General features: G+C 23.8%; 3 protein-coding genes across 3 annotated transcripts; 2 read left to right on the forward strand and 1 right to left on the reverse strand.

The window, feature by feature from the left end:
• Positions 1-2,628: 2,628 nt before the first annotated feature.
• On the forward strand, positions 2,629-2,784 carry PCHAS_0827300 (conserved Plasmodium protein, unknown function; the record flags this gene model as incomplete). Its single annotated transcript, XM_016797927.1, has 1 exon — positions 2,629-2,784. The coding sequence occupies one exon, from the start codon at positions 2,629-2,631 to the stop codon at positions 2,782-2,784; it is 156 nt and encodes a 51-aa protein (XP_016653830.1).
• A 1,419-nt stretch (positions 2,785-4,203) lies between these two features.
• Positions 4,204-9,036, forward strand: PCHAS_0827400 (protein kinase, putative; the record flags this gene model as incomplete). Its single annotated transcript, XM_016797928.1, has 15 exons — positions 4,204-4,611; positions 4,841-5,011; positions 5,168-5,441; positions 5,525-6,008; positions 6,130-6,829; positions 6,935-7,034; positions 7,121-7,271; positions 7,363-7,551; positions 7,640-7,719; positions 7,824-7,910; positions 8,045-8,117; positions 8,244-8,328; positions 8,405-8,650; positions 8,742-8,821; positions 8,964-9,036. 15 exons carry the CDS (start codon positions 4,204-4,206, stop codon positions 9,034-9,036), a joined length of 3,201 nt encoding a protein of 1,066 aa, XP_016653831.1.
• A 521-nt stretch (positions 9,037-9,557) lies between these two features.
• Positions 9,558-11,171, reverse strand: PCHAS_0827500 (monocarboxylate transporter, putative; the record flags this gene model as incomplete). The annotated part of the gene is made up of 2 exons (XM_016797929.1): positions 9,558-11,008; positions 11,099-11,171. The coding sequence occupies 2 exons, from the start codon at positions 11,169-11,171 to the stop codon at positions 9,558-9,560; spliced, it is 1,524 nt and encodes a 507-aa protein (XP_016653832.1).
• Positions 11,172-11,717: the final 546 nt, after the last annotated feature.

An 11,717-nucleotide genomic window follows, 5' to 3' on the forward strand; every position in this document is an offset into this window, starting at 1 on the left:
AAATAAAAAAATATATATATAACAAATGGGAAATAATATATAAAATTTACGGATCGTTTCCTTTTTTTTATATTAATTAATATATATGCTTTATTAAGATATTACGTATATTATTATATGGAAAACTATGAATTGAGATATGTAGAAAATTTATACATACACATATATAGTATATATATTTACATTTTGTGCGCATGTAATAAAAAATACATAAACCAAGTATATAAAAATTAAAAAAATATATGCAAATAATAACTTTTTTAATTTTTTTTTAGTAACAGTCTTATTGTTACTTTTATTTTAATAATCTTATCATATATAAAAAAAAAATATTAAAAATATATTAAAAAAAAAATAATAATATTTATTTTATAAAATATGGAATAAAATAAAGAAATAAAAAAGGGAATTAAATAAAGGCGAAGTATTAAAAAAACATCTTCCATATAATATGGAAAAAAGCAACTAATAAAAGGAAACATTGCCGTATTTTACTATACTATATATTATTAATTTATTAAAACGCATTAAAAAATATTTATATATATTATATACATATTGCAATTTCTTCTTATTATGCATTTATATTTTTTTTTTATAACGCATATAAAATCACGGTATGCATTTTTTTTATTTGATGGAGGAGTATATAGGGGAAAAAATATACCAATGAAAAAAATAAAAATTATTAAAAAATAATTAAAAGCTATCAATAATATATATTTTATTTGGAGTCAACCTATATAGCATAACTATTAAAAATACGAGAAAAATGATTTATCATCATCAATCCTATTTGTCGTTTTTCATTTTTACCAATTATAATTCCCTCCCATTTTATTAGTATATACTATGTTCTACATGCTATTAAATTAAATATTTTTTCATATAAATAGTTTATAGTTATAAGAAAAAATATATATTTATATTTTTAATAGGATATAAAATAATAGCAATAATAATACTTCAATCTACAATTATTAAATATATTTTTTGTCATTTTTGAAAAAATAAAAAAATATTCCTATATTTATATAAACAAAATGCCATTATTAATATTTTCATATATACCTCATTTCACTTAATAATTTGTTGATCAAATTATTATTATGCTATTATAAATTTTCCTTTTTACAAACATTCGAATTATATACCCATAAATTTTTTAAATTAATTTATTTTAACAAATTTATCATATGTACAGCTTTAAAAATGTATGTTTATGTATAGAGCATAGTATATGTTATCTTTCATGCTTCTCCCTATATTTGGGAATATCCCAGGTTTTGGGTATGTACCATAATATAGATAAGTCCTATGATCTTAGCATAAGATATTAAAAAGGTCTTTGTATGAAAATGCTAGCGAATATTTGTTCAGAAAAAATGAACTTTTTTTTATACTTTATATTGGTCAAAATCACGTCGATATATGTAGAATGATATAATTTTAAATATACACAATATGCATATGTTTTTTCTTTTTGCCCGTCGTCTAAATTAGGAATATACAATTCCTTAATAAGAGCCAACACAACACTTAATGCTACAAGTATGCATATTCAATCGTACAATTTTTTATAAACAATATTGCTTACAAAAATTGGATAAATATAGAACAGCACACAAATTAAGTATAGCGCATTAAACAAACACATAAGACCTGGTTGTTCATGCCTTTAGTTTTTTTATCATAATTTTGAAATAAAAAACATTTCTACATTTATAAGGATAAAATAAAAAAAAATAAATAATTGTAAGCTAATAAAACCGCATTGGAGTGTAGGTATTGCTTGATTTTTTTTAAGTATTTTAAAATATGACATAATGCCAATTTAATCTATGACTTGTTCTTTCATATAATAGTATTAGTAATGTACAATTATATTCCTAATTGGAATTATACTATATTTTTTAAAGATATAAAAATAAAAAGTGTGAAATGTCACTTCGCCATACATTTATAGTACCTTAAAAATTTACATGTATATGTAGTAGTATATATGAAAATGCTTCATTTGTAATTTAGATTTATATGGGGATATAATATTATGTACAATATTATGTACAATATTATGTATAATATTATGTATAATATTTATTGTTTTGCTTTTTTTTAAATGAAATTTATTTCAATTGAAATTTACTATGACGTAATAATATATATGGTATTTTTTATATACTATATTTGCTGCATTAACAATTTTTATATTTAGGAGCATTCGATGTTTTTTATTTTATATAATTTGTTACAAAAAAGAAAGAGAAAAAAGCAAAAACGAATATCAAAGAATAAACTGCAAAGAATTTTTTCATAAATAAAACAATGTACAATTTTAAAAATAAATTAAAAAAAAAAACGGTTTATTTATAAATCCATGTTGTCAAATTTTATTCATTGTTATTTTTTTTATTATTTAATTTTTTAATTCTATTTTTTTTTTATTTATTTTTGTGTGTAAAAAATAAAAAAAACAAATTAAATAACTTTTATTTCATCATTTTTCAAAATTTTCATATGTAAAATAGTGATATTATACAACAGTTTAGTTAGTAATATATATATATTATATGATAACCTTTTAAACCCATTTTGTTTATAATATCTACTCTATACGTTTAAAGAAAAATGATAGGAACTATATTTTCAATTATATTTACAATCCTAAAACTTTGTTTTGCTACTTCCCCTATAATATGTATTATATTAATATTTTTGCTTAATAAAAATAATGTTCCAGAAGATCAGAAAAAAAAAACTGATTTTTATTTTGAAGTAGACTAAAGAAAAAATTTTAATTGGCTAGCTCCGTAAGATGGTAAGCATTTTAAGAACAAACTCACATATGATTAATGAAGAGACAATACATATGTAAATGAATATATACAGAAATAAATAGAGTCTTGAAAAAATCAGTTAACATTGGAAATGTACACATCATTTTATGAGTTTTTTTATGTATATTGAAAGAGATAGCCAATTAGCTATGTAGATAGATCTTCAAATTATTTAGAAGTTTTTGCCTGAACATGTCAGGAAAAAAAAAAAAAACAAAATCAATATATAATACGATATGATAACCAAATTATGGGATAATAAAACAAGTAATGAACAAATACCAATGCAGTAAAATGTAGAGAAAAACATATTTGATGAATAGAAATAATAAAGTATAGGAGGCATGAAAAAAAAATATGAATATATTTCACTTTGTAAAGATTCAAACAAATAAGACCAAAAGCTCACGATTTTTTTTCTTATTCTCACGCCTTTTATTATTTTTTTTTTCTTTACTTCTCTGAATATTTTTAATTTTTTTATGTTACAATGAAGTAATATATTTATTATATATAATGCCGCTTAAAATGGAATTCAAATCTTTATATGTGTATAATGTTTATATATTTATAATAATACATAATTAAATATTTACCCATGTATATATAGAGAGAGAGAGGAAGAGAAGGAAACAAATAGTGAGAGTAATTATGCCGACAGACATGATATAACGAGTATCAATTTTCATTTTTATCTTGCTTTTTTCTTTTTTTATAATTTTTTAAATATTATCTTCATAAATAAAAAACATTGACAAGTGATATATGTATGCGTTTTGGGAAAAAAAAGAAAATGCTTGATTATTGCATAAACATAAAAACTTTGTCTTATTTATTTTTTTTGTAATAAAATATTTATTTGTATAATAAATACAAAATACGCATATTTAAATCTTATTATATATATTATAAAATGTTAATATAAATAACTATTTTTTTATATTAAAATAACTACATTTTATCAAAGAATATGTAAACTTATAATATCCTTTTTGAATTCCCTTTGCATTATTAATCTACATAAATTTTATTTTAATACGCAAATATGCAATTATGTGTGTGCATTATATGCGAGGATTAGAAAATGGCTATCGAGAAAGTTATTAATTGATAAGCTACCCAATTTTTAATGCCTTGTTAATTTATATACTCATTTATTGGGGTATTATAACTATTTGATATCGTTCGGTTCGCCATATTTTGTTCCATATAATTTTGTTTGAATACAAAGGAAACTAAAGGTTTTTAATACAAAAATAATAAGAATAATAATAACATTTGCATGTAAATATGCAATAATAAAAAACTGGTGTCCAAAGAAAAAAATAGTATAAATTATTGTGCATATACAAAATAGTTTTACAAAATGCACACCAATAGTTATATAGAAAAAGAAAAATTTATATGCCCAAATAATAATGATAGCAACCATATAATAAAAAACGACACCAGCCATACTATTAGTAATACGTTAACAGGTGGTTCGACCCCTATTAGGCAGGATATTGCCATTTGCAATAGTAACAATATCAGCCTGAACGGCAATAAAAATAGTGATAGTAACAACAATATTAACCTGAACGGCAATAAAAATAATAATGAAAACGCCAATGTGAATAGTAATAATAATAGTGGAGATAATGGGAAATTAGACCAAACAAAAGAAATGGACTTAGACAACCCTGAGCCCGAAATTAACCCAACTGAAAAAAGCGAAAATGCCCAAAAAAACCATATCGAAGCATTAAGAAAGCTAAAATCAAACCCTGAAATAGTAATAAAGGAAACTCGCAAAAAATATTTAAAAAATAATAGTAATAGAATAATATAGGGAAATAAAGGGGATATGCAAATTTAGAAAATAAATAAGGGCAACAATAATTAAATTATAAAACGGAACTAAGCTGAACGAAATTACAAAAGCGAGAAAGTTGTGTTTATTCTTTTGTTATATGCATTATATATTTCATTTTTCTTTATTTTATTTTTTTTTTTGCTAATAGAATTTGAAAAGGGGAGATGAAATAAGCAAAAACCCATGCTTATTCATTTATGACAATTTAATATTAAAAAAAAAAAATGAGAAAGTGCAAAATTTTATAAATAAACTGTCTATGAATGCCTTCAACTTATATTTTCCAAAAAGTTCAAATATCTACAATCAAATGTCTATGGTAACTTAAGAAAATATATTAACTAGCTAATAATATGACTTAAAATGTTTTTATTATATTTATTCATATTTTAAAATTTTATTTTGTATAAATATGCATATTAATATGACTTGATATATGGTTGTATGCACACCACTTTCATTTTCTCTTCTTGAGGTTTTGTCTTTATTAAATGGGGATGTCGACGATATTTTAATTTCTCTGAAATATTTGATTGACTATTTTGATAAAATAAATTTTTTGATAGTAAACATTTTAAATAAATTAAAAAAAAAGAAAAAAATAAAAAGCAATCAAGTTATTACACATTTAATTGACTTTATACTAAACAAAGTTTGTGAGAAAAACATAAATTATAAGTACAAAAAAACAAATGTTTTAGACTTTTACGATAATTTGATGTCTCCTGGAACGTCCTTTTTCGAATCTGGTATTGCATATTAAAAAGGGAAAAATTAAAAATAAAATAATAAAAAATAAAAATAAAAAACAAAACTGCAAACAAAATCGCAGGAATAAAGAGTGAAGCTATCAATCTAAAAGACCTGAGACTTATTTATTTTTACAAGCATGATATAAAAATCAAAAAAGAAAAAAGTTTCATCCAAAAGAAAATTATAGATATAAATAACAATGAAGACAATTTATTAAATAATTATTTTATAGACAAAGATAGAAATATTCATGACTTTGTCATAAAAAATAGGGAGCATGAATTAAATTATAATAAATATTTAAAAAAAAAAAAACGTATATTAACTGGTGAAATACCAGTACCAAATATATGTATAGGTGTTAATGAATCTTTTAATGAAAAATCCATATTTGATTTTGAATATTCTGACATGTTTTCAAAAAAAAATAAAAATCCTAATGATATTAATAAATATGTTAATAAATATATAAAAGACAAAACGAAATGTAGCCAAACAAAAAACAATATTTGCAATTGCATTACCAATATTATTGTAAGTATAGACAATGATGCAAAACTCCGGTAATATACATAAGTATATATTCTATGCATTCAATTAAAAAATACAACAGTTTGAAAAAATACAATGAGTTAAACATATTATTATGTGCAACTTGTTCATATGAAAAAATCATTTTTGTAGGACCCATGTTAATTTAGCAAAAAAGGAAACAAAAAATATTAAAAATATTTTAATTAAGATAAGGAAAATTGAAAATTTAGTGGATAGAATTATTAAATATGATAATGAAAACCAAATTATATATAACCGTAACAAGGAAGAGGATGAATCGGAAAAATCAGACACCTCAGATGAGCCGAATGACGAACAAGGGGATATAAAATCTGGCAATTTCAATTGTACTGGCAATAAAATAGGTGCCCATGAAAGTTTCCAAGAAAAAAACGATGAAAAGATAATAGAAAGTGAAACAAGCAAAGAGGCTGATAATAATGAAGTTGCCAAAATTTGTAGAGAAATGTGTGTCGGTGATCTTAAAATGGAGAATGGTGATACAAATAAAGGAGTTCAAAATTTTGATGACATAAATTTGAAAGAAAAAGAAAACAGTTTAAGAAATTGCTGCATAAAAGAAGAAAATACTAATTTTAGTTTAAATAAATCTAGCGACATTTTTAAAAGAACTTTTTCTGAAATATATTCATCGGAAGAAAGAAAGCAAATGAAAAAACAAAAAACAATGGGCAGTTGTGATAATGAAAGTGATAATGAGAGTGATGAAAGTATAAAGACGTATTATTGGGAAAGCCTCGATTTTAATTGCGTTTTTTTGGGCAGTGTAAAGAAGGGTTCATGCAGGCACAAGTCCCTCCTTTTTAAGGTGCTCCCCTAAGACAAGAAAATTATAAGACCATACGTACGTGGCTTCATCACAAATTAACAGTTTTTATTTTAACTTTTTTATGCACACTTCCAAAATTGGCAGGTTCTCTGTGACTCTGTGGGTATCCCCTGTAGATTTATTCGTTATATTAAAAATAGCGAAATTCTATATTATAACCTTGTCTTAATTCCGTCTATTCCTGGTAATGTACATAAATATTGCACAATTAATTCCGTACTCTTAATTGTTCTTAATTATTTTCTTTCTCTATATCACCTTTTCAAACAGCTCAAAATGTGATTGAAATTATTGTTCCCATTTTTTGGGACAAGAGAATAAAAACAAAATTAAATATCAGTGGATACAGCAAACTATCTATTTCGAACTTTTTAAGCAACATAAAAATTAATTTTAGTAATATTGATAAGTTTTTTCTAAAGTAAGCACAATTTAATAGTTTGCAACTATGTACTTATATTTTGTTCACACATATATATTGACAAAATTTTTCATATTTTTTATGTTTAAAGAATTTGGGAGAATAGCACTGAATTTATAAATATAGACGATTATTTTACATTGAAAAAAAAACTCGGAGTAGGTGGTTTTGGTGAAGTATGGAGCGTATCATTAAAAAGTGAGATTGAAGACAATAGTTCTTTTTTCTTTTATAGTATAAAAAAAACTTCCCACTTTGCTTTAAAAATTATGGACATAAAGTATGGAAAAATGCTTAGAAACATGTTTAATAAATTATAAAAGTAAATTTTTCGACATATCTCGAATATATATTCTTCCTTTTTTCAGCGAGTTTAATTTGAATGAGTCTATTATTATGAGAGAAAAGGCCCACACAAATGTGATTAATTTTTATTGTGTATTTAAAGGTTATACTTGTTCTTAAAAATTGTAAATTCTTGTATGTACAAAATTATATTACACAATTTAGAATATTTTTTATTTCTACATATACTTTCTGCTACTACAACAGGGTATCAACTCCTAACAAATAGACAGCATGAAGAAGAGAGGAAAGAATCTTTTTGTTTTCTTTTGGAATTAGCAGATACATCATTAGGTATGCAAAATAAATTCCATCTTATCCCTAAAACAGATTGATAAAATATGAATTTTTTTAAAAAAAAAAAAAAAAGTGCTAGCCATATATCAAAAAAATATATACCTTTTTATCGTCGCTTTTAATTTTAATAGAGAAAGTTTTTTCTGATCAAAACGTGGCATACAATTTGAATTTTGTTCGACTAACTCTTATGGAAATAGCAAAGTATAAATATTTTATGTTAATAAATTTTATAATTTCAATTATTTTCATTTAAACTATGGATAATATTAAAAATAGTGTCAACAACGTTCGTTTGAAATTGTTTAAATGTGTTTACTTCTATTTTAGTGTCATGTCTTATATCCATAAGCAAACCCCAAATAATGAGTTTTATATTTATCGAGACTTAAAGCCGGATAACATTTTAATAAAGGTTTGTAAATTACAATGGGCACGTCATTTTTTAATGTGTTCTTTCTGAATATTATAACTCCTATCCTTTTTTGCAGAACAAAAAAATATTATTAACCGATTTTAATTTATCAAGAAAGATTGATGAAGATTTCGAATATCTAATGAGTCAGTGTTGTGGGACTAAAGGCCATTTGGCTCCGGAACAAAAAAGTCTCCTATATGATCAAAAAATAGATATATGGGCATTTTCTATTATTATAGCAAAATTTTTAAAGCATAAAAATTTTAATTATTTTTCCCATGACAATTACAAAGTGAATCTAAAGCATTTTGAGATTCAAGTATGTTTCACTCTTTCATTTTTTCGTAACTTTTCGTCGTGTTTTCCGCATTTTTATTTCGATTTTCTTCATTTCCCACCATTTGTAATAGGACAAATTTCTGATAAATTTGCTGCTCGTATGCGTGGATGAAAGCCCATTTATGAGGCCCTCCTTTCCGGACATATATAGGTATGCACGTGGTTTTACATAAATCATGTCATTTATCGATCTATGTTATCAAATAGGAGTATGTATCGATTGCTTACATTCCATGTATTGGGCATATTTACGTGTGCAACGAGTAACCTGTCCCTTTTTGGAAATTGTGCAGGCTGCTATTCGATGAGGTTATCCGAAATGAGCTTGAACAATATTATAGAGAAAGAATGTTGGAAAATTTTTAAATAATTTTTTTATTGCAAAAATTACAAAATTAAATTACATAAAATTGTTTGATATTGAAGTGAATAAAAATGGGTTATACATATGTGTGTATATGTGTGCATGTATGTATATGCGCTTTAAAAATTTTTTAAAATAGTTATTTAAAAAAAAAAAAAATTAAAAAAATAAAAAAAAATAAAGCATACATAATTGTATTGCTAATAAATGATACGTTTTATTGACACACATAAATGTATAACTATGAAAAATACATATTTAAAAAATAATAGAATATGTAAAATCAGCAAAATTAATAATTATTTAAAAAAAAAAAAAGACAAACGTCCCAAATTATCACACAATAATACAATATATGATGTTCCAATTTATTTTTCTTCGGCTTCTTTAATAAAATAATACGATTTTTTTTGAAAATTATTTAATAATCTCTTAACATATTAAGGAACACAAATGTATAAAGTATTGTTATTTTTTATATTGCTTGCATAGTTGATCTTATCTATTCGTTTTGTATTACTAACTACTCGACTGTAATTATCGACAGAACGATGGTCGAAATAATAGAAAGGACGCCAAAGGCTGAACTTAAACATCGAAGTTTAAGCCATTGATATAAATATCTAACAACGAGACTGCATAAAAATGTATTAGCTATTCTTGAAGTGTATAAAATCGACATGTTTAAAGAAAAATATTTCTCGCCATACTTTTTTAAAGTAATAACAGGTATAGTAACTAGACTTCCACCAATACAAAAATAAAAAACTCCACAGCAGGCTGCATATAAAGGATATATATGTACAACTGCAGGTAATGTAAAACATGCAGATGTAATCAAAATTCCAAGTAATAATATAGTTACATTAATATTCATTTTGTCATATACTACTCCCCATATTAATCTTCCTGCTATATTTGCCATACTATTTATTAAACTCCCATTTAGTGTAATTACAGTATCTTCGACTTGTGTGTATGTTACTCCTATTATTTTCCAATACATAATTATATAATTGATATATCCGTTAAATAAAACAATAGATATCCATAAAACAAAAAAAAGAATATCTTCTGTGCATTTTTTATTAAAATAATTTCCTTTTCTTATCCTTATTTGATATAGTAGATTACTAAAAAAGCTTAAAGGCCCATACAATAAAAAAAAAATAAAATTTCTTCCTTTATATAAATCAGTATAATAATCAGCCATATTTACAATATCCGATTCTTTTTTTTTTTTTTTTTTTTTTTTTAATGATTTGAATAAACCAGATTCAGCATTGTCTCCCTTTTCTACATCCCAAGGAATATTATTATCACCAAAATTTCCATTTTGATTTGCTTTATCTAATATTGCAACATTTTCACTATCGATCGCATCCTTTGGTATACTGATTGTTGCCATCAATCCTCCAAGGGTTGCCAGAATTAAAAATATAATGGATTGAACAAAAAGAACATATGGTACTCTGTTTAAAACATTAACATCTTTAAAGTACATTTCTTTTGAATCACCTCCATATTGAATTGGTAATATATTATTTCTATTTATGATTAATGTTTGTAATGGGCAATATAAGAATGGACTTAAAGAGATTGCGGATATAACAATTCCACTTATCAATCCTCTATTGTTTGTAAAATGTTTATACGCACAGGATAAGGGAATAGTAAATGATATACCATACCCTATTGCATATGTTATGCCCATAAATAAGCATAACAGATAATAAGAATGTGTATATATTGAGGATAGATAAAATGATATAAAGATCCCAATGCATGATATTAATATAGTTAATCTTTCTCCTAACTTTTGTTGAACATAATTTCCTAATAACATAGATATTCCTAATGTTATGACTGTCAGTTCATAAATAAACGATACGCTTCTGTATGTCACATTATTTCCCTTGTACCTCAAATAGGAGGTTAAATAAATATTCAGATTTCCATAGGAGTTGAGTATTCCTGCGAAGGGTAAAGTAATGATCAGGGAATGAACAAATGGTTTATCAAAACAGAATCGAAATGAATATGTTTGCCCTTTTTAAAGCTTACCAATATTAAGATTGTACAAAAAAGCGCCTACTAAAACAATATACGGAATGGCGCGTTGCGGTATAATGTTCATCTTATGATTAATTTCCAATAAAATAATTATTTTTCAAGCTGCTTATTTTCCTTTGGTTAATAATACCGTCGAGGCAGCAGCAGTGAATTAACTATTCTCTAAACATATGGCTATATTTTTACCCGCTTATACAATATTTGTCAGATGAATATACAAACAATACAAAAACAAAAAAAAAGTTAAAAAAATATATTTTTATTCATACATACAAACTTACAAATACTCTCATGGAAACATTTTCATCCAAATGTGTCAAAAGTAATAAAAATATAAGTATAATTTAAAAAAATATATATATATCTAAATATTATACTATTAATAAATTTTACTTATTTATTTTTTTATCTCATTATTATTTTATTATACCATTTCTTTTTTTTTGTTATGTACCCTAGTAAAATAAGGATTTTCTAAAGTCATGTAATTTCGTAAATTTTGTGCATAAAAAATATATGAAAAAAATTTTAGATAAATATAAATAAAATAATTCTTTTATTTTGTTCTCTATATATATACGTGTATACTCATACAAAACTACATAGTTAC

Source organism: Plasmodium chabaudi, assembly GCF_900002335.3.
Source record: "Plasmodium chabaudi chabaudi strain AS genome assembly, chromosome: 8".
Taxonomy (NCBI): Eukaryota; Apicomplexa; class Aconoidasida; order Haemosporida; family Plasmodiidae; genus Plasmodium; species Plasmodium chabaudi.